Source organism: Lagopus muta, chromosome Z, assembly GCF_023343835.1.
Source record: "Lagopus muta isolate bLagMut1 chromosome Z, bLagMut1 primary, whole genome shotgun sequence".
NCBI lineage: Eukaryota > Metazoa > Chordata > Aves > Galliformes > Phasianidae > Lagopus > Lagopus muta.
The window spans coordinates 57383229-57407659 of NC_064472.1; the positions used below are offsets into that span (position 1 = coordinate 57383229).

General features: G+C 38.8%; 1 protein-coding gene across 3 annotated transcripts in view; it reads left to right on the forward strand.

Moving 5' to 3' along the window:
* MCTP1 (multiple C2 and transmembrane domain containing 1) overlaps positions 1-24431 on the forward strand; it is a 269069-nt gene that overhangs the window by 205742 nt on the left and 38896 nt on the right. For all 3 annotated transcript variants that reach the window (XM_048930524.1, XM_048930525.1, XM_048930526.1), the window contains one exon: positions 9224-9343. In XM_048930524.1, the coding sequence (XP_048786481.1) occupies positions 9224-9343 (120 nt within the window). The remainder of the gene's footprint in view (positions 1-9223; positions 9344-24431) is intronic.

Below are 24431 nucleotides of genomic sequence, written 5' to 3' on the forward strand. Positions count from 1 at the left end.
ATCTTCAGCTTTTCAAAGTATCATAGTGAGTCTATGGAATAGAATCAGGGGAAGAAGTGATTAAGTGGAATAGAATCACAGTGATCAACAAGTTCAACTTCCGGCTCCACACAGCACCACCCAAAATCCAAACCCTGTGTCTGAGAGCACTGTCCAGACCCTCCTTAAACTCTGGCATGGGGGCCATGCTCACCGCCCTGTGCTGCAGACCTGACCCCCAGCTGCCCTCCCCTGACGCAGCTCCATGCCGTTCCCTCGGCCCTGTCGCTGTCACACACAGCAGAGCTCAGCGCTGCTCCCTGTGAGGAGCTGCAGCCACCATGAGGGCTCCCCTCGGCTCCTCTGCCCTGCTCTGAGCACACCCCGGGACCTCAGCCACTCCTCATACACCTTGCCCTCCAAACCCTTCATCATATTTTTGCCCTTTATTTTTATTAATCCTCTACAGCTACACACTGCCAGTACTCCAGATGTCATAAAACAATAAAATGAAACAAGTTATCAGTCTCTAATGCGAAGGTCGACCTGAAAAGCTCACTGAAGTTGATTGATTGATTAATTCATTGCACATTAAAGCCAGCGTTAGACCAATTACTTGCCATCAAATGATAGTTGATGGCAAGTGGCATCTTCCACAATAGACCATAATATGTAAAAAGGATTTTAAGGAGATCAGTAGAGAAACGTGTGTTTGTCTGCATGTACTACTGCATGAATCTGACTTTTGATAATTGTCCTTTCTTCCTGTTCCATGATTCTTTATCACTTTTACCTCTGAGTGAAGGTACGGATTCAGCAAGAGCAATCGCTGTGTGACCAGCTGACATCTGTGGGACATCAGAGAAACCAGTGTGTTGTGCAGTTATTTCCAAATAAATGTGGAAACTAGTTACAGGGTTTAGCCTTTATTAAATGTTTAAGCCAAAGTGTCTTCCTTATAATGCGGGCTGTACATTTTTCCTGAAGCGGGATTCCAGAACCGCTTGTGGAATTGTTTTTGGTTCTATGGAATCCACCATTTCTGTTAGTTCCAAACATGAGTATGGTTATCAAAATACAAACCAGTATTTTTGCCTTTTATTACCGGAAATTACAGTGTGCTTCTTAACCAGGTGACTTCAGACTATTCATGCAACTTAAATTATATTTCTGTTTCTGTCATTTCTGACAGACTGTTGCCAGTCTATAGGTTTTCCTATAGCCAAAAGCCTGGCTTCCTAATTTATTTTGGTGGTGATTAAGAATACCTGGTTGGGAGGGGTTGTGTAGATTTTCTCTGGTGGCAGTAGAGATTAGCACAGTTTAGTCATTTGTGAAGTCAAAGTAGCTCTCATTCAGTTGGTAAGTTTAAACACCATGACCTACTTTTCTTTGGGGAAAAAAAAATAAATCCGTAAGTCTTTTTTTCTTTTTCAACATTTGGAAAATGATGACTATTTCTGTTTATTCCACTTTCGTAGTGTTTCTCTTAAAATTCTGAATGATTTTCTTTCACATGCAATTACTTTACAAGTAGTTGTAATTATCGAGTATGAGCCATACTATGATTCTGCATTTCTCACAAAATCAAAAGGATTGTGCTTCTAAAGTGACACATGCATTTACACTTTCAACCATCGTATCCTCCTAACAGTGCAATTGTAATAGAATAGAAATCTGCTTGGTTTCAAATTTTTGTGTAAAAGGAACATGATTTGTAATATAAATTTGTATGCTCAAAGTCAAATATTATTTGAAATGTACTTTTTAGAAATGTCTTATCACTTATATATATGTCATTTGCTACAGAAATGGCATCTTCCTATTTATAACTTAAGCAACTTTTAAGGAATTTTTAAGTTAGGAAACAATGGGGAAAGGACTAAATGTGTCCTTTCTAAAAGCACATATTAAAATCAGATACTGAGTTATAATATGGCTTGAGCCTTGTGACTAGTTATCACCACTCACAGCAGAACCATAGTAGGAAGTGTGGGTCACTGTAAGAGTTCTATTTGAAAGTAGAATCAGCCTGAGGACAGGTATTAAAAGCACTTTTCAAGTTAGAAAATAATTAAAGTGTTTGTGTTTGTGGTGACGTAGCTAAAGCAAAGACCTGGGTTGTTCAGAGAACAGTTAGGTATTGTTCAGAAAATGTGGTACTAGAATGGGACCAGAGCTCAACGAAGCCATTCCCAGACATTCCTTTCATCTAGCGTATCCTAGCAGGGAGATTGTTACTTGATATCAGGCATTATTGCTCATAGAGAAAATAGTATCAATTTCTCTGGGTTTGTCCGCATCTTAATAGTCAGAGAGAACAAATCTGTTGAACTGCTGTAACAACGGCAGTAGGCAGTTTGATATCGTAATGGTCTTAGTGAACCATATTTCCCTTTTCTAATTTTAACCTGAGTACTAACTTTGCAGCTCGGAAACTGGTAAGTAAAGATGAAATGACCCAAGAGATTCCACATTTTGTAAATATTTACTTTTTTTTTCCATTTTTTTTTTTTTTTTTTCCTTTTTTATTTCCACCAACCTTTACTGTGTGCAACTGTTAACAGTGACATGAATTTTACATTACTAATTCATGTGCTGTTTAAAATAGTGCTGTATTCATGCTCTGGGCTTCACTTTCCTGGAATTGTCAGCATTCTCAGAGCAAAGTCTTAGCACTTTAATCTAATGCTGTTGGAAAATGATATGAAATGTCAGTTACAACTTGTAAGGAAAAAAAATTAAATGAAAAATTTTAAGCTTCTAACTAGGAGGTTTTATTGGTTCTGACAAGCTTGTAAAAACTCAGGTAGCTCACACTGCAGTGTCATTGGATGATAGTATAATCATGAAGGTTCCTCAGATTTAATTAGTCAATGCAGCTGTAGATGTGTTTCAAAACATCCTGGGTGGTTTAAGGAACATCAAGTGAGTCATTCCTAATTGTTAGAATTTCTTCTTTAATAATTGGCATTACACCAGACTTTGATAAAAGAACGGAGGTGTCATAGAAGCTTGGATTTGTGGTATACATTGTCATGGAAAAAAAATATGACAAGCATTCTACCTAGTAAGAAATGGAAATTCTTTCCCTGAATGTTCTTCTGGAAAATGGGATTAAAATGGTCTAACAAGAACTGTTCTAGATCTTTCAGTGTACCAAAAAACCTAATGAAGACTGATGTTAAAATAATTCTTAATCCAGTATTAATTTTTATCTTGTAATTATGTTTTTTTTTAAGATGAATTAACGTGAATTAAATAGATCTGATGTGACTAAAATCTCAATCACATTGTGTAATTCTAGAAGTGAAAAGGGAGATGCAAGAAATCATTTAAGTGTGTTTTCTAGCTAAAGTTATTAGAATCATTTGAGTGGAAAGGTACCAGTAAAGATTACCTAATCCAACCCCCATGCAGCGAACAGGGACACCTATTGCTCAGTTAGGTTGCTCAGACTTCCATCCAGCCTGAGCCTGACTATCTCCAGGGATGGAGCAGCTAGCACCTCTCTGGGCAACCTGTGCCAGTGCTTCACTACCATATGGCAAAAAACTTTTTCATTATATCTAACCTAAATCTCTCTTCTTTTAGTTTGAAACCATTCCTTCTGTCCATATTAGAGCAGACCCTGCTGAAGAGTCTGTCCCCTTCCTTCTTACAGTCCTTCTTTTGGTACTGAAAGGCCACTATCTGGTCATCTTGCAGCCTACTCTTCTGCGGGCTGAACAGCCCCAGCTCTCTAGGCCTGTCCTTGTAGGAGAAGCATTCCATCCTTTTGGTGATTTTTGTGGCCCTGCTCTGGACACGCTCCAACAGTCTATGTCTCTCCTGTACTGAGGACTCCACATCTAGATGCAGTACTCCAGGTGAGGTCTCACCAGCACAGAGTAGAGGGACAGGATACCCCTTTGACCTGCTGTCTACTCCTTTTGTCGTGCAGGACACAAATGACTTTCTGGGCTGGCTCATCTCCACCAGTACCCCAAAACCCTTTCAGCAGGGCTATGCTCTTGTGCATTAAAGAAGGTTTCCTTAAAGATCTGCCCACTCTGCTTTGCTTCTTTGTCTTTGCAAAGGACAGATTGACAGATTGCAAGGGGGTGTTGCTCACTATGGAAAGATGGAATTTGGCTTTCCTAAAATTTTGCATTCCGTTTTTACTCTTGGTCTGTCCCATCAAAAGTTCTTGTAGGTTCAAAAATAATAATTATTCACAATTTCTCAGACTTCTAAGGCCTCTGCCAATTGAAAAGGAGAACCACTACTAATCCAACGTGTACTTGTCAAAATAGCGTAGACATAAGTTGACTTTTGCCTTTTGAAAAAAATTGAGTAATGTGTGTTTTAGATTCGTATCTTTCAAAGCCTATCTCTACCAGCACCCAAGTAGTTGGAAATGGAATTTAAAGAAAGTTTAAAAGAAAAAACTGCTGGAAGATGCTTTATGATATATTCGGAAGTCGCAAGGGTATCATGGTCTAAATGAACTTCTGTATCCGTTTACATTAATACTAGTATGTTGAGGATGTGAAATAGCTATATTTATTTAAATGGAAGTGTCATACAAGATGAGAAGCCATCATCGTCAGAGATGACAGACTGATTTTTTTACTAGAAGATGCTGCTGAGTCTGAGTCTTGAAGTTACAATGAAAGTTATATTTAAGTTTTTTGTAGCGTAAATATAATGCAGAATTTTACTGGAGCCTTAAAACCTGCAGTACTTAATAGGAAGTCTGTACTATGCAGATATGCAGGTTATCTTTTATTCTTCCCAGTCTTCTGAGAATACATCCAAGGGACAAAGCCTCAGGAAATACAATTGTCCTTTTAAGCTTAAAGGGTAAATGGATGATCTTGTGATTAGAGCACACTGGAGTTGCAGGCACAGGCTCTGTTTGTGATTGTGCCAAAACTCCATACAGCCAACTTTTGAATTTTGAGGATAATCAGGAGTTGAGTAAAGTAGACAGTGAATGGATATAGATAATAAATAAATGAGGCTGTAAGAATCCTCTTTAAAAGATGAAGAAAGCTCTAACTAGAAGAGGGGGCTGTGGTCTGAGTGACATGCACTGTTGACTTGGCAGTGACGACAACAGCCATATCTCACCTCACTGCTGAACACCTTACAGCCTGTGACTCTGGGTGCTGTGAATGCAGATTTGCATGGTTGCAGTGTCAGCCTGGGACTCACTAAGTGATTCATCTCCTTAGGCTTCCAGTTCCCAGTCACGGCAGTGACAAGCCCTCAAAGCTTGAAGGCTGGCATGCTGTTGAGCTCCATTTACTTCTTTGCTACAAGGTAATCCAGATATCAAGGTTGCTGTAAGGCTGCAGGTTCTGGAAAGCTTCCAGCTTGTCAACTGGAAGCATCTTATGCTCTGTTGTGTGATTTTCTCTGAAGCCAGGCTTTTCTGTGAAGAGAGAGTTTCTTAATTTTTGTCAGAATGTTCTCTAACAATTGTGCTTGCAGCCCTTCTCCTTCAGCTGTGAGCTACTCCCTGCTGCACCTGAAGGTGTGTGCATATCTCTTGTCTGGAATGCTCTTTTTTTTTTATGCTTTTTTTCTGCTGGTAGTTAAAAGGAAACATAAAAGGAGCTAGGAAACACAAGGGTTAATGCTGGGAAGTCTGCGGGTGCAAACAGGGTTCTGTGAAAAATGAAATGAAATTGGGTGGAGGTAGATAAAAAGAAATCTGAAATGATTGTTCTGTAGAATATGGCCTTTCCACATAGGCAGAAATTTTTCTCTTCACTTCTGTCTGAAGAGAGAGTCAAATAGAGGATCTCATCTCTTAATTAGAAAGAAAAATACTCATCAAACACATCTCATCACTGGAAAGCTAATGATCCACAGCTGCTAGTCTGAAAGGGCAGGCTTTTTTTCTGAACAGTAGGAAGTGTTAATCACTTTGGATGAGATTTCTTTTTAAAATATACCGTAGTTTGCAAAAGAATAGGTTATTCAATATTCCAACTTAAATTATTTTTTGAAGTGTTGTACACCAGGGATAGTGTCATGTGTCTCCCTGAATGATCATTTAATGCGTGTGTCTCTCGCTAAGATTATCAACTGATGTGATGTTGTAAATGGCCAGTTCATGCCTGCGACTATAAAAATCTTGATCTCAGAAAAAAGTCTTCCCTTATCGTCTTCTATGTAGGAGATGGCAGCTATATTAAACCGTAACCTTTGAGACACCTACTCCTCCCTTAAAATAGTTGGGTTGTTTCAGTTATGATACGGATCTTTTTTTAAGCAAAGTTAGAGCCATTATTTCTTTGGTAGAGAGTGAAACAGATAGAATCCATGTTCCAGTGGATGTTTTAGAGGCATGGACAAATCCTGACCAGCCCTTTTATATCTGTTCTTAGTTGTCCTGGATTTTATTTATTTATTTATTTATTTTTCTTGCCTGTATGTCTTCATTGGATGGATATGTAGACTTTCCTTGCCTTCATGGATGAAATGAAGTTAAGGAAGTAGTTTAGTACACACTGCTTCTTCCCTTTCCCCGTAAGCATTAGGTCCTTTATGTGTTATGGCTAAGCCCTTGGATTTTCTTTCTGTCCTGCAATAGATTTTGGGATTATTCATGTTCACAGAAAACTTTTATTTACGGCTGGGAATCTTCCTGTTTTCTCCCTTGTGTATTTCTGTGAATCCAGTTTTGTTCTGGGAAGATAGTGAGCCTATTTCACTTGCAGTGCCATCACTGTGCTAGCCTCCTGCAGCACATACCTCATTTGTGTTGCAAATACAGATTCTCTGTTTTCCTGGTGTCTGGCTGAGACAGGTGCCTAAAAGGAAAAACTGATTAAAATTCATCTGCACTAAGTGGAAATGAGGCTGGTAGGTCAACGAAATCATCTGAAGGAAACGGCGGGAATAATAGTCACGTTATGGAAAGATGTGTCCATAGAAGTCATAAAAAGGTAGTATCTTAGTATAATATCTTACTAGCCTACAGATTACAGTTTTTGAAGGAATTAATGACCTTAAGGATCACTTCACATGTAGAAGTCTCAGATGAGGAGTATTTGAATGAGAACTCTTTGATGTTCTGAAGTACAAGCTATATGATCACCATGTTCCACAGTCTCCAGTCTGGTCAGTATCTCCTGAGACCATCTAGGTTGCTGATTTTATTTCTCTGGAGCCTGGAATATTACTTGAAGTTTGTTTGTTTGTTTGTTTTCCCAGCTTTTCAACAAAAGTAGGATGGGAACATAAGGAGGACTCTATGTATTGCCATTCCTGAACTGTTAATCTCTGGGGCCCTCTTTAATGGTGGTTGGATACTGTTTGCTGACTTCCAAAGCCCCCTTCAGCATGTATCCATTGACTCAGGGCATTTCTGGGGTTAATGGGTGCAGGGATTTTTTGCTTTGCTTTTGAGATGTGAATTCTGGTTCAAATTGGCTATATCAAATTTACAGCATCAAGTCCCTGCAGATCTTGCTCTCAAAAGGGTACTTAGAAAGCTAGTGGAAGAACTCTCAAAATCTGTGAGCTGTTGTTTGCTTCTTATTCATTACCATTCCTAACAGATTTCCTTTTAAACTAAACAACCTAAAAAAGATGGTTTTCTTTCAAATGAAATATTAACTGTTAGAAGTGCCAGTATCCTCTTACATATGTCATACACAGAGCTTTTTCAGTCCTTTCAGTATTTATTGTATTTCTCTTGCAGACTCACAGGACTTCTGTACGTACAGCATTCAGTGATAGAAATTTGGGGAGTAAGATAGGTTAGTTGATCTGGAGACAGAAAATTACTTAAAATACAGATTTTTATTTTATTTTTTAAATGTGCAAGTATTTGGTAAGATTTTTTTCTAACTCAAAACAGAAATCCAACAGAAGGCTGTTAAATAGGGATACATACTGAAATGCCTATTTTCTTCTTATTTAAATGTATATACATCTTCATGAGTGATTTAGCAGAATGAGCAACATGGCTTTAGGTTTGCAATTCCGTGACACAACACCTTTGGTCAGTTGATAATAAAAGTAGAAATATTCCAAAGCTTATCTAGTTGGATGAAAATGACTTAGCAAGATTTCTGAAACTTAAGTGTATGTCCAGCTACAGTAAGCAACGTAATTTGCTATAATACTTTCATCTGTGCTTTTTGGCCTTATGTTAAGAGAACAACCCCAGGCTATGGCAATAGCTGTCTAAAATTAAAAGGGGGGTTGTTCATAAGTGAAATGAGATGTGGAATTGTGTTTAGCTTCACCCTGTCTAATCCAGATTTCTTAATTCTTTCTCGAAAACCAATGATTTCATTCTAGAATCAAAAAGGAACAGTATCTGTCCAGATGACAGATGGCTGCAGCATCTAACAAATGTTTAGGGTTTCCAGGCTCCACAAAGTCATCTCTGTACTGCTTGATATATCTGACAGACCTGAGGCTAAAGCTCACCCTAAGGAGCGCGTCACAGCCCTGCAACAGAGCTGCAGTGTTGGGAGTTGTGCGGTGGAGATGGGTCCTGCTGGAGCATAATCTCCATGCTACGGTGCCAGAGGCAGCCCTGCATGTCATGGCTCACATCTGTGGGAGATGTGACCTGGCCACACTGTGCTGAACAACATTCAGGATGTTTTGAGGAAACACTTCAAATTGAGCAAGTAAACGTTGTTGGACGAGTAGACATGGGCAGTTTCTTAGCATGCCCTTCAGTCCCATTTCCTGTGATACTGAGATCATCACTATTTTACATTCTTTTGATTAAAATACTTGAACACCATTTCCCTGTTACTGTGATTTTTTGGCATGGTTTTTCTGTACAAAGGAATTTTTCAGATTTGTTTATTCCTGTTTGTGTGACATTACTACAAAGTTATCGAGTTCTGTATTTTGAACAGCAAATTAACTGTAGAAATAACCAACCTTTTCTTTATTATGCTGAGATCTTATTTTTATGCCATTTTGGTTTATTTTGTCCAAATGAGCATTTTTAATGAGAAAAAAATTAACATTTCTTCAGGCTACACTATAGCAACATTCCTTTGCAAAAATGAAACTACAAAGCTATAAAATAGCTAGTAGTTGTTTTACACAGGTAAGTGGCCACTCAGCAAAATGTTTAAACAATTTACCTGCCTAAATAGATGTGATTTAGAATCATTACTTTAGAATCATTTTAATTTGTTGGTCTTGATTTTAACCATCCTGAAGAGCTTAGTGTAATGCTGAGCTGAATCACATTTCTTCCTGTTCTGTCTTCTAGCTTTTCCTTTTTGTGGTCTGGAACTTTGAGCTCTACATGATACCACTGGCTTTGTTGTTGCTGTTGGCATGGAACTACTTCTTGATCATATCAGGGAAAGATAACAGGCAACATGATACAGTAAGTCTTCTCTACTTCAAGCACATGTATGTTCTTTTCTTTTTATAACAGATACAACTTTGTAACTATTTTTAAATATGACATTTTTCAAAAATTGTTTTCTTTTGAATACTCAGTGGACAGTTTCCCCACTTGGCAATTTAATTTTTCTCCAGCTGTCCAAGGAATGTGCCCATTTTTGCTGAAAATACATTTAAAAGATATAGAGCACATACTATCCTCAGAATAGGGTTTGTGTGGGAGCGGAGATGAGAGGCTTATAGGTCATGGGAAGCCAAATTCTTTGGAAACGATTGTGTGAGACTGTGTCCTTATGTTGCATTTTTTCTTTCAGATACTGAAGTTAAAGGTTAAAATGATTACAAATTGTCAACAGTTTCAGAATGTATCACACTTTATTAGATTTTACAGTTTATCTTTAGTATGTTACCATTCATCAAGCTTAATATAAACCTTTTCTTCTTCGTCTATGCCATTATATAATTAACTGCTTGTATCTGGGATATAGAATAGCAAACATTTACTAATAACTGACATTTATTAATTAAAAAAAGCATAGTTCACATTTGCAGGAGTACATATCAAAAGTTGAAGTTGTATTCTGTGCTATGCAAATTTTCTAGTATCCAAGCAGCTTAAGGATTTTGCTCAGTCTTATGAGTTTAATATTTGTTTCAGTATTCATTCCACAGAAGCAGTCCGCTGTCTACGACACTCTGAGCTGGATGGAAAACTAGGTGGAGTAAAAGAAGAAAAAAGGGGAAGGAGTGTAATTGGTCTCAGAGAATAGGGTTTAATGGGTCACGCTCCATCTGGAGGTCGGTAATAAGTGGAGTATCAAAGCATACAAGAGCTTGTTCCATTTAATGTCTTCATCAGTGTCCAGTAGCTAGTGACAGACAGCAATCCCATCACCAGGACAGTGGAACCAGTTGATACAGTGGATGTGTCAGGTAGACCTGAGCTGTTGGAATGAGCAAATAGAAGCCTCATTAAGTTCAATAAGGAAAAATGTGAAGTCCTGCTCTTTGCATGGAATAATACCACGCAAAGATACAGGCTGAGGATTGATTGCCAGGGGATCAGTTCTCCTGAACTGCGCCTGGATATCTTGGTAGACAGCAAGGTAAATGTGGCAGCAGCAAGAATCACCACAAGCATAATGGGTTATGTTAACCCCAGAAGCGCAGTCAGTTGTTTAGGGGAAGCAATTGTTCTCCTCAGTATTTGTGAGATTACATCTGGAATACTGTTCAGTTTTGGACAGCCCAATTCAACAATAAAGTTAATTAACTGGAGTGAGTAGAGTGGAGGGCCAGCTATGTGCGGAGGCACTTGACCCACAGGAGAGACAGAGGGAAGTGGGCTCAAAATAAGCTGGAGAAGGGGCTTCAGCTGACCCAGACAGCAGCCCTCTTCTATCTGCAAGGGGGCTATTGTGAAGGCAAAGCTAGGTTTTTCATTGCTCCCTGCAGATGGTGGGAGAGCAAAAGGCATACAGTGAAACCAAAGAGGTTCAGGCTGGATAATCTTTTTCGTTGTGAGGGCAGTTAAGCAGTGAAATAGATTACCTATCGAGGGAGACTGTGCAGTCTCTGTTGCATGTTTTCAGGACCTGGCTGGCTAAAGCCCTGAGCAACCTGACCTGACCTCATTGCTGACCTTGCTGTGGGCATGAGGTTGGATTAAACCCTTTCTCAGGTTTCTTCGAGCCTGAATGGTCATATGGCCCTAATGTCTAGTAGCTGCAATTAATAGTAACCGGAGGAGCTAATATAGCCCTGATCCTGGCACTGGTGTTACCTATCCACATCACTAAGATTGTTAGGCTTCAAAGGGTCATCTAAAATAAAGGGTGGGGATGATAGAGATATTCCCTAATCCCAGAAATTGTCATTTCTAGCAAGAGCCTAAGATCAAGCTTGAAAAGGCATATTTCTTAAATCACAGGCCTTTGTCTCCTGCTGCCTCAAATGCTTAAAGCTTCTCCATCTGAGATTTTATGAGTAACTGAAATCCCTTATCAAAGGAGAGATTTTGCTTGTGAGCTGCAATACACTTAATTTCTCTCTGAAATAACACCTGCCTGTGAAGATTAATTGAGTCGTATAACTTTGTTAACAAAATAATGAAGCTACTGATGGGCTCTCTGTTGAGAACACCAAGCGATGTTCTGAAAACGTTCCTTTTGCTGACACTGTTTCAGACCAAGCCGTATGGCTTGTATCAACTAGTCAGATTCTTCCTAAATATTTGGTATCTGTGCTGCTAATTACTACTTTTTATTTATTACAAGGAAGTTGGGATCTCATTTTTAATGAATTGAGCTTGGTTATAACATCATAGCGAGCATCTGTCTTCTATGAAGTGGTCTGCTGACTTATTGAATGTCTTTCTAATTAACTCACAAATCTTCAGTAATACCGCTAGTGCTTAGCTCAGGTCATTAGCACACTATCATTAGATTAGGAGTCATTTAAATATTTCTGTTTTCTTATGCAAAATGTAAATATGAACTAAAGTAATTAAGCAGTATTTCCTGGTGGCTAGAGAATGCTTCAGGATTCATCTGATTTCGCTTCTGTTTCCAGGTCTGTAGAGATTTCTTTTATACCTCGGTGAATCACTGATACTTATCTTTGAAATAACATCTACCTTTAAATGTTACTTTGGAATCCTTAAGTTAACACAAGAAGATAAATATATTTGCTGTTTTTTCTTACTCCGTGGAGAACTGTAGTTAAAGTGTATGTACTTCGAACTTGTTTCATGAGAATGGGAGATACTTAGATTTTGGGCCTTGAAAAGAAGTTCCAAAGAGTTCTTTTTCATTGTAATATCTCTGCAAGAAAATAATTATAAATTATCTGATCAATGAAAATTTTAGTGACTGTGCTTCACTTCAGATCAAGGAAATGATTCAGTAGGTTTCTCTCCCCTTGGATCAGCCTTAACTCATTCACATTTGAGTATCTCTCTCAACAGCCATGGTTTCTTTCAGTCTGTCCTCTTGTACATTGGTTTCTTTGAAGCAGCTTGTAACTTAATTGCTTGTGGTATAATTCACCTGCAAAGTGGTCTAGTTTACTCCTTCCTAAAAAGGCGCTGCTGCTCATCAGAGTGTGTGATTATTCTGCCACTTAATTTGATTCCTTATAAGTTTAATGTGCAAGTTCTTTATTGAATTAAATTTGCAACAAAGCTGGGCAAGGGAGAGCCCTAAGTGCATCTATCTAATGCAAGTCTGATGGAAAGTCCAGTGGAGAGATGAAGGTGCATATTAGGTATTATTTCTTTCCTGGATTCAGCTGGACTCTGTAATATTGATTGTTACTGTGGTTTTACTCAAATGCTGGCACAAATTTAAAAAAAAAGTTGGGTTCTCTATTGTACATGAAGGTCAATATTAGTTGTGTTTCTCAAAGGCAAGTTTTCATCGGGAAACTCTTGCATGAAATACTGGGGTAACTGGTGAGGTTTTGTGCTGTAACAAAGGAAAGTGTAGGAGAAACAATACAGATGTAGATTTAGTGGATGGTTTTCTGAATAATCTGTGAGAATTGAGAACTGATCTAAAACAAATAAATTCCTGGCATTGACTCATACGACAGGAAGTAAAAATCACAGAATAAATATTTCTTTCCAGTATTAAGCTAGGAAAAAACACAGAAAAAGCATTCTTAATGCTTTCCTCTGAATTTTGCAGCAACATTTTTGCCTGAAGCTTACCTAGCTTCTTTCCCCAAGGATATTTCTTGACTTCAGAAAATAGTGTTTAAATTCCTGAACTTCCTAATAGGCATATTCCTAAGTATCTGATCTCACCATATAATCTATTTCCATTATGACTGCAGTTTTGATCTTAAGCAATCACCACCAAAATGTACAAGGTTGGAAATGATTGGATCTGAGTGCTTTCTGCATGCGCACACTTTTTTTCCAGTGTCTTTTTCACATTCTCTGAGGGAGAACAGAGGTACCAACTGCTTCCACTTTCCCATCCCCACTGCCATAGCTTCATATCATCATGCTGTTGGAAGCAGCCCTTCCTATTACCTTTTACCTGCTGAGGGAAGTACTACCACTGCATCTCATGGCCCTGTGCGCATCAAAAGTATAGGGCAACCAAACGTGTCATGGTGACAGACTGCCTGGGCTGCTTGGGGCAAACAATACAAAGTCACCTTACCTGCTAACCTAAATTGAGTTGCAATAACTGTATAACCAGATACATTCATCCTCACCTGGCTGCAGTTGAAAGAATTGTATCCAAATTAGCAGAAAGTGTGATGGGGTCTGTAGCTTCTTTTCATTCATTTTCAGAAATGTGCAAGTAATGTTAATAAGATGTTTTCGAGTATGTTGGAAAAAAAGATCTCACCTTTGTGAAGTTGCAAAAAGAGCAGCATTGCAGCATTGCTGTCTGGAATTTTTTTTCTCACTTCTGTCTGGGATCTTTATTCTCACTTCTATTTCTGTCTATTTCTAAGCAGTAATTATTAGGATCTCATGAAACTGGTGGGGAAAAAAAAAAAATTCTACTTTGGTTCTGTTCTGATTCCCTGCTAGAGCTCCTGACTTAAGGGATGGGCAGATAATCTCTCAAAGTAATTAGAACTGTTCCTGCTCTCCAGCTGCTGTTGTCCCCTTCTCTAAGACAAAGTAGTTGACTATGTGGTCAGAAAACGTACTGCAAATGCAGCATGGTTTGCATGAGTTACCAACTAAAATGTTTGGTCTCTTTTTTTTTTCCTATGCACATATTTCTTTGTTCTATGGTTAGGACAGACTTTGACATTTTCTCAGCTGCTGGGCTGGCATGTTGGATCTGTTCCTGTTTTCCCTTGACTGATAGGGTGCAAGTGACAGATAGGGTGCCTAAGTGGTTTTCCCCTCAGTGCTGCCATTGAGGTAGAAAGGTTGAAAGAGGAACAACTGTATCTGGTGGGTCAACAACCAGTTGCACAGCTGTTATCAACAGGGACTTTGTTTTCACAGGTATGGGGTCCTCTTTGAGTACTGAGGACTGATAGGAAGAAACTAGATCCACTTCACCAAGTTGGTTATTCTCACCTTTCCCAGAAGGCTGGCTAACATAAAGAGAGTATTAAACTTGAAGTAATGGGGAAGGGTGCTGTTGTATGCGTGCAGGATTGTGGAGGTGCAGTGGGCTTGTTCTCATAGCTGAAGTACAGTGGATGAATACAAGATTTTTAGTTGTGGCAAGTCAAGAAGTCAAGATAATGCAGTTCAGCAAAGGGAAGATGATAAAGGAATTGGGGAAGAAGCTGGGAGCTAGGACTGTTCAACCAAGAGAAGACGAAGCCTGGAAGGATCTTAATGTATTTAACTCACTGATGGGAAGGGAAGAAGGAGCCAGTTTCTCTTAGTGGTGCCCATGACAGGACAGGAGTCAGTGGGCGTAAAACGAAGTTTGTGGTATTTCATATGAACACCAGAAAGACAGTTATAGTGAGGGTGGCCCAACAATGGAACAAGATATACAGAGAGACTGAGGAATATCTGTACTTGGAGATATTCAGAACCAGACTTGATATAGTTCTGGTCAACCTGCTTGTAGATGACTCTACTTCAACAGGAGGGTTGGACCAGATGCCAGATAGACTCAAGAAGTCCCTGCAGACCCTAGCCATCCTGTGATTCTCTAACTAAGGATACTAATCCTACACGCCTTTTTGGTCTATAATTTGTTAGACTTTTTTTTTTCCCAAGTAATTTAAAATTTAGTAAGCAGGATAATGCACATGCTTGGAGTTACCTATAAATGTTCCTCTGCCACATATACCCCTATGGAAAAGTACTTTAATCACTTCAGTTCACATCCTATTTATTGTTAATACTTAGAGCCTTAAAGGAAATATTAAATAGCTGATTTCCTCTTGAAGTTTCAAGTTGCACGTCATTGCATAGAAAATGATGGTGAGCAGCTGGGAGTTAATGTGCCATACACAAATTCTTAGGAATCTGTATAATAGAGTATATACGCGTATTATTAATCTTGTAAGACTGGTATAAAATGATATGATACATCTTTAATTTCAGTGGAGATTTTTTATGAAATAAGCTTTGATGACTTATGTTTCTAGAATATATGTTTCTTTTAAGAGTTAGAGATGGACTCGTTTAGGGTTATATTATGGAACAGAAGAACAGTAACTTTAGTAAAATACTAGATTTCATTTTCAGACTTTGACCAGTTTCTGTGGATGTTTTTTATATAGTCCTCTGAAAGGACAAAAAGAGAATTTTGCTCTGATCTTCAAAGAAATTTATGGTATATGTGGGTTTTATCTGATAGCTTATTTTAACCTTTGTTTGTACGCTCAGATTTTCTTTTTGTTCTTTGACTTCATATGTACTCTGGAAATAAGAAAAACAAAAATGGAATTGGAAACAAGGATGCTCATGAGTATATCCGTCTCACTGGATTCCCTGCTTCCTCAAGAAGACGCAATGAGTTTGGGTTAGCAGCGTAACACCCAATTCAGTTGCAGGTTTTTTGTCTAATGTCCAAATAATTATCTCTTTGGAGCAAGGCAGCAGTGTGTCAGAGCCTTTGGTGAATTTGGGTCAGCTTCTCCTTGGTAAAGAGCACCATTTTGTACAAACAAACCCCACCAAAAAAGGAGCTGACTTTAGCATTCTGTTATTTGTCCTGGAAAAAGTGAGTTAGCAAGCAGATAATGAGACAGTTACTCACTTTACCATTTTTGTTTTGTTTTGTTTTACCCACTATAGTCTTACAGTGTGCAGAAATGACTCCAAAGTTTAGCAGGATTTCTGCAGATTAATACAATGCAAACACCAAGTTTAGATCCATTGCAGATGCAGCATTGAAATGCTTGTGCTAGAAGTTCCAGTGCCTCTTATTCCAAGGAGACAACAGGGAACTTTAGCTGAGGACTGAAGTTTTTTGAAGTTATGGCAAAAGTAATTATTGTCCCTGTATTCTAGCTAGACTGCGTCTAGAATACGTCATTTGCACAGTGTGGTACAAAAGAAGGTAGTCATGTTGGCCATTACATCTTGGCCTCCTGTTTTGACTCTGAGAACTTGGCCTCCAATATGACAGCAGCAGCCTTAAGTTCTCCAGTGTATGAGGGCTAGTGGGAGAATACAGAGTTGGGGATAGAATATAAAAAATTTTTAAATTATGGTGCCACTAATCAGAAAAACAGTTATTTTTCCTGGAACAGTTTAAAACATTACTTAAAAGGGTTTCACATTGTGTTTGCTGACTGCTGCTAATTAGCCAAATACTCTGTACCTGGAAATAGATGTTTATTCTGTTACAGATAGCAATCAGCACAGCACTGAACAGTGCAGCCAAGTCCAGAAGGTTTTTTTTTCAACCAGGCAGCCCTTCTTACCATGGCCAAATTAATCAGAATCTCAAACCTGCTCTCCGTTTGTTATCGTCAGTAAAAGAAGTTAGAAAGGCTTTTGTAAATAGGTCATCGCCTGCCTGTGTGCTCAGCCTGGGTGCTGTCAGAGCACAAAGACCACAGGCAACACGTGCCTGAATATTAAGCAGTCTGCTGAGAACTGTCGCTGTCTTCATGCAGCTGTTTGTTCTTTCTATACAATCCATACAGTCAGGGAGGAAAAACACACGAGAGTGCCCCACTGTGGGACAGAGGCTTTTTTAATAAATCAGAAAAGAAACATGAAAATGTCAGGTTAATCAAGCATTTAAATTTTATTAATCAAGTCTAATTTTTATGAGTGCAAATAATCGCTGAAGCTGGACAAATTTGCTTTAGATTGCATCAGAAACATAATTTTAATATTTAATGGCCTGCTGAATTTAAATGGAGAATTATCTTTATGAAACATGCTCTTCATAATTTGCCATTAAATGAGAAATGAGCAAATCAACATAAATCTTACATAAAGGTTATTTAACTAAATGTTGGCACTATAAATATTTTAAATGCATTATGCACTAATTTAACAGTCACACAGTACACTATGTAAGGATATAAGTTCGGCTGGAAGCGTTTCTCTCTGGCAGCATAATAGAATGTAATACTGCAGTTAGCTCTCTGAGCTACGGTTAGACGAGGCTGCCCGCATGGCCAGTGCAATCCCTGCATGGAGGCTCATCTACAACATCTGAGAATGCAGTAACCTCGTGCTAAAACTTTGTATAGCTGTTCTCATCCCAGCAGCGTTTACAAAAAACAGTTGCACTGCAGAATTGGAATATTATGTCTGATTTATGTCACTTGAAGACAAAATGTCAAAATCCAGCCCTAGACATTTTCAGCATTAAAAATAAAATAAATTAAAAAAAAAAAAAAAGAAATTTTTTTTTTTAAGCCAGCTGATTAGTCAATGTAAGTTTTGCAACACTTGTTCAATTACATCTTGCTATATTTTTGGCATCTAGCATAAAATTCAACTTCAGTGCACATAGAGGCATTTTTCCTAAGAAATTGTTTTAATGACTTTTGTTTCCATTTGCATCAGGATTTAAATTGCAACAAGATTGGCATGACAAGTTAAAGTGGCTATTATAAATAATGTTTTATGAACTAAGATCAGCTTAGTTCACAGTAAAAATTCCAGTAGTCATGTGAATTTTTTAATTCTTTTTGAGATTGTATTTTCCTTAAAAATGTTTTAATTCAGTCTAGACTAATATAACTTTGGAATTATTCTGCAGTGTTAATGTATTAATCAAAATATGCCAATATCTGATTATTTTTTTTATTTTACTGAAATTGCATTAATATGTATATTATATGCAACATCCCATAAAATTAGTAACACTTTTTTTCCTACTGAAAAGCTTACAGCTCCGAATTGTAATGTAATACATAATGTTAGGCTCACAAGGTTAGATTTGCTCGAATTAAATGCTAGTTTATAAGAGAAGGGTATCTGCTCCTACTGGAATGTTAATATTACTTGGAGAAAGTTAATAACAGTTTAAAGCACCATTGTTCCTTTATGCTGTTAACAAATATAATAAGCTATTTTATTGTAGAGAATTATCATAAAAATTTGTTAAGCAGTTTTTATTAGTGCTGTATGGTAAACTTATCACTGACAGTTAACCATACAGTGAGTGTTTTTATGGTGTTGAACTGAACTGAAAATGAACCACTCTAAAATCAGAGATATGACATTTTCAAATGTACAGTGCAAGTTGAAGCCTTTAGATGGAGACATACTTCAAACAAACACCTAATATTCACTTCACAGTGCATTATGTAAATGCAAGAAAAAGCTAAAATAACCACATATTGAAGAAAAAATATATAGAGGGAAGCAAGGCTTCTACTTACGCCATTTTTTATAATAAAAATTACATATTCTTAGCTACATTAACAACTGAATATTGAGGGCATACAACACTGTAACCAGGAGAAAGGTTACATGTTCTTGTATAATAAACTGTATGTACTGCCCAAGCATATTACCAAGACATTTATTGTACTGCAAATAAAAATTCTGTTGCTGACATTACAGAACTACGTGTAATCAGTAACATGTATCAAAAAGCATCTGATGGCCATATTAAAGTCTCATTTCCTATTAACAATGAGACTAAATTACAACATGAGCACTTCCCAGAACAAGCTAACAAAATGCATTCTGTGAGATGAAGTAATCGTATTTGAGTGTCTCTGTAAAAATCAGGAAGTATTTTAGCAGTAAAGTACTAATACTTCTCTTTTTAGTCTACTGTCTTCTGAACTTACTGGCAAGCTTATCATACTAATTATTATTACATCTAGTAGCTCAGTTATCTTGATGATAACTGCAGTGGAAATACCCCAAGGTCAAACATTAGCAGAATAAATCAGGATCAGTAGTATTCCAGATCTACTATGATATTAAATCAGAATCTGTTAATTTATTTTTATTTTTCTTATAAATTTGGTATAAAAAAATGGACATTTTAATTAAGCTGTATCTCCCAGAAAGTTTCTCCTTAACAATTCAATGAAAGGAGCAGACATCATGTTGTGAAAATGACCACAGAAACACTCCTGTCGTGGGCTTGTGGGTGGTGGATGCCATTGCTTTAAGTTCAAGGATTTCAAAACTACCTGAAAAATCCTAACTGGTTTTGTGCATCCTACTTCATTGAGACATTCTGCATATAATTTTATACTGTACACACAAACACTGTGAATTGTGAGACACACGTGTGGTATAGTCTATATGTAGGCAGTATGAATTACATGAAATCCAAACAGCCTTGAGCAGTACAATTCTGACTACGTTCTTTGCATATGTAAAAGGTATGTGATTCAGAACCAAATCTCATTCTCTTTTATTTTACCTTCCAGAAATTAATACCTTCATGTGAAAATCAAAATCTCTGCAGATATTGTGACACTGTAGCATTAGATACAGCATAAACTATTTTCTTTTGCTCTTCATTTAACCCAACTATGTTTGAAGCACTAAATCAAGTAAAATTTAAGCAAATCTACGGAAGTGTTGTATGTTTCATGTTGTTGGATTAGCTGAAGAAATTAGAACTGGAGACAGTTCATGAAGTGACTTGCTGTTTGCAGTGAAAAACAGCAGGCTGGTAACGAGAGACTAGGGCCTTTCATTAAAAGTGTTCTTGAGTTTCAGTGTGCCACTTTTCCACAAAGTGCTTTCAAGAAGTATTGTAAAGTTCTCTGCAATCATTGATTTTTGATTCAAGATGCTTCTAAATAACTAGAATGCAAGCGTGCTTTGCAGGTGTTGATGTTGGAAGTCACAACAAATTATTTTCTCATGAATCCTATATTGTTTGTTAGTCAGCAGATCATTTTTAGAATAAGTGCAAGTTGCAGTTAGTTGTCAACTAACTAAAAAGACAACATTCTAGTCCATAAATATTTGGGTCTTTTCTATGATGCAAATACGGTATTTGTGCTGCCTTGCAGTAACCTTATTCAAGAAAACTGCACATAGTTGCTGCTGTGACAGAACAAGTACTCCTGTAATCTTGTATAAAGTACAAATTGTACAATATTTATAGACAAAACTCTTTTACCTCAACGAAGGTGGGAATGGGTCAATAGGAAAGGCAGCATGCAGGAATTAGACCGCTTTTTGTGATTAGTATGTTTTCAAAAGGTCTATTTTGCACAGAAACAATCTAGTTTTGCTACATTTAAACAACATCTGCTTACTGTTTGTCTGTGGAGTAGCTGACATGCCATTTTTGAGGACATCTACATGCGTTTTTTAAAATGTCATCTGTATTAGTATTACATTCAAAGAACAGTACCAAGAATTAGGTTCTTTCAAGACCTTCTACCAGTATGTGGCACATAAGTCTGTGACAAGTGACATTACAGAAGGTCATGTCACTTTTAACTGCTTGCATTAGATCTTTCTGATTTCCCCGGTGCCCTTCCTTTGTTTGATTAATACTACTTGATTTCAAGCAAGCTATCAGAAGGCATAATTTAAAGTGAGTGTTCTAGGGACAATCTAAGATTTCTGCCATAGAACTTTTAACAAAATAACTCTAATGTTTCATTTTACCTTCATATGCCTTTTCCTGTTCTCTCTCCAACTCCCTCTATTTCCTTCTCCTCCTCCTCTCCATTATACCTCCCCAGGGTATAAGGCTTGATATAGAGATCTGAGTAACTACTACGTTGCTTCAAACCAAAGAAGCACATTCATGCTTTATTTGAATAGCAAGAACCTTCTATCAAAGAAGAAAAAAAAATCCATTGTGGATTTTTATGCAGTATTCTTAGAATCAGAGAATGGCTTGGGTTGGGAAGGGACCTCAAGCATCATCAAGTTCCAACCCATGTGCCACAGGCAGGGCTGCCAGCTGCTAGATCAAGTACTAGATCAGATTGCGCGGGGCCACATCCAGCTTAGCCTTAAACACTTTCACGAGTTGGACATCCACAGCCTCTCTTGGCAGCCACTGCCAACACCTCACCACTCTCTCAATAAAAAAATTCTGCCTGACATCTAATCTAAATCTTCCTTCCTTTAGTTTAAAACTATTCCCCCTTGTCCTGTCACGATCTGCCCTTGTAAAAAGTTGATTTCCCTCATGTTTATGAACTCCCTTGAAATACTGGAAGGCCATAGTGAAGTGTCCCTGCAGCCTTCTCTTTTCCAAGCTGAACAAGCCGAGTTCCTTCAGCCTATCTTCATAAGAGAGGTGTTCCAGCCCTCTGATCATCTTCATGGCCCTCCTCTGAACGTTCTCCAAAAGCTTCACATCTTTTCCATGTTGGAGGCCCCAGACTTGAATGCAGTACTCCAGCTGGGTCCGCATGAGGGAAGAGTAGAAAAGGACAATCACCTTCTTCTTCCTGCTGCCGCCTCTCTTCTGATGGAACCTATGATACCATTTGTCTCCCAGGCTACAAGTGCACACTATTGGCTCATATAACATTTTTCATCAACCAGGACACCCCAAGTTCTTCCTAGTATCTGGGATTACTTTAACTAGGTGCAAAAGTTTGCACTTTATTTTGTTGAATTAGTTTCACAAGAACCCACCTTTCAAGTCTATCAAGGTTCCTTTGGATGGCATCCCTTCCTTCTGCTTTATCAATCGCAGTGTTCATCTTGGTGTCACCAGCAAACTTGCTGAGAGTGCACTCAGTCCCATCATCTATGTAATTGATGAAAATGTTAAAGTGTACCTGTCCCAAGATGGACCGACTGGGGGACACAGCTCATCATCTGCCTCCATGTGGATGTAGAGCCATTGACCACAACTTTCTGGCTGCAACCTTCCAACTAATTCCTTACTCACCAAATAATCTGTCCTATCTTTCCAATTTAGAGATGAGGATGTTGTGGGGGACCATGTCAAAAGCCTTAGAATCATAGAATCATAGAACCACCAAGGTTGGAAAAGACCTAAAAGATCATCCAGTCCAACCATTCACCTATTCCCAGTAGCTCCCACTAAACCATATCCCTCAACACAACATCCAGCCTTTCCTTGAACACCCCCAGGGTCGGTGACTCCACCACCTCCCTGGGCAGTCCATTCCAGTGCCTGACCACTCTTTCTGAAAAGTAATACTTCCTAATGTCCAGCCTGAATCTCCCCTGCCATAGCTTGAAGCCATTCCCTCTGGTCCAATCACTAATGACACGAGAGAAGAGGCCGACCCCCAGCTCACTACAACCTCCCTTCAGGAAGTTATAGAGAGCAATGAGGTCTCCCCTGAGCCTCCTCTTCTCCAGGCTGAACATTCCCAGCTCCTTCAGCCTCTCCTCATATGGCCTGTGTTCCAGACCCCTCACCAGCTTTGTTGCCCTCCTTTGAACACGTTCCAGGGCCTCAATATCTTTCTTGCAGAAGTTTGGGTTGATGACATCAGTTGCCTTCCCTTTGTCCACAGAGACAGTCAATCATTTAAGGCCACCAGTTTGTTCAGACACAACCATCCATTGGTGAACCTATTGGCTGTCTCAGATCACCCATTGGTCCCTCATGTGTCTTAACATCTCTCCCAGGAGGATCTATTCCATGATCTTCCCCTGCACAGAAATGAAGCTCACCAGCCTCTGGTTCCCTGAATTCTCCCTCCTCCTTTGTTGTTTTTTGGGTTTTTTTTTGTAAATGGGAATGGTGTTTCCCTTTTTCTAGTCCAATAGGGGCCTCACCTGACAGCCACGACTTTTCAGATGTGATGGCAAGTGACTCAGCAACTACATCAGCCAACTTGCTTAGGACCTTGGGTTATATATTGTCCTTCCCCATGGAACTGTTTTCTTTCAGTCTCATGAATAGGGCTTGGACTTGCTCTGCCCTTATAGAGAAGTAAATTTTCTTCCCCATTTCCCACCTAGAGGTTCAGGTTCAGAAATATGAGGCTCAGGGATGTGCGAATCTTGGCTGCCAGTGAAGAGGCAGAGAACTCATTGGTACCTCAGCCTTCTCCATATCTGTTGTATCCAGTTGTCCTTTCTTACTTAGCAGAGAGAGTATGCTTTCTTTGGCCTGTCTTTTCTACCTATGTACCCATAGAATTCCTTCATGTTGGTTTTAAGATTTCTTGCCAAGTTCAGTTTCATCTGCGCCTTGGTTTTCTGATCCCATTTCTGCAAGTCTGAACAGTATCCTTGTATTCTTTTCAGGTGGCACACCCTTGCTTCCAATATCTGTACTCACAGGCTTTGAGTTCTTTTCCCTCAGTTTGACCAGCAGGTCCTTGCCAAGCCATGCTGGTTTCCTGTCTCCACTGTCCGCGTTCTTATTCTGAGAGGTGGAGAGCTCTTATGCTATCAGAAGGGCATTTTTAAAGAGTAGCCATCTTTGTTCCACTCCTGCCTCTAAGGACTTCTTCCCATGAGATCTCATTCAACAATTCCTCAAACACCCCAAAGTTTGCTTTCTGAAGTTCAGAGTCCTGACTCCACTCTTTGCCAGGCCCATGTTTCTTGAGATCATGAACTCAATCATGGCATGGTCACTGCAGCCCACGCTGCCTCCAATCTTGAATCTTTAATGATCTCCACATTGGTGAACACCATGTCCAGCAATGCTTCACCTCCGATTGGTCTATCCAATATCTGAACCAGAAAGTTATTGTCAATGGGCTCCAGGATTCAGCTGGATTGCTTGCAGCTCACCGTGCTGTCTTGCCAGTGGATAGCTGGGTGGTTGAAATCCCTCTTCAGGATGAAAGCCTGTGAGCATGAAACTTCCTGTAGCTGACACAGGAAGGCCTCATCAACAGGTTGGCCTCTTAGTTGGCCTGTAGTAGACCCCCAACCACCACTGTCCTTTATTGGTCTCATTCATAATTTTAACCTGCAGGCTGTCCAACTGTTCCTAACTGTTTCTCTGAAGGAGCTTCTTGCAGTCTATCCACTCCTTAACATTGAGAGCAACTCCTCTGCCCCTTGTATTTTGCCTTTCCTTTCAAAAAAGCTTATAGCCGTAAGTGGTGGAGTTCCAGTTATGTGAATCATCCCGCCATGTTTCTGTGATGGCAATAACATCAACATTTTCAGAGTGCATCACAGTTTCCAACTCTCCTTGATTATTTCCTATGCTGTGTTCATTAGTCTACTGTCTCTTCAACTATGCTTTTGGATGCAATGCCTTCCTGAA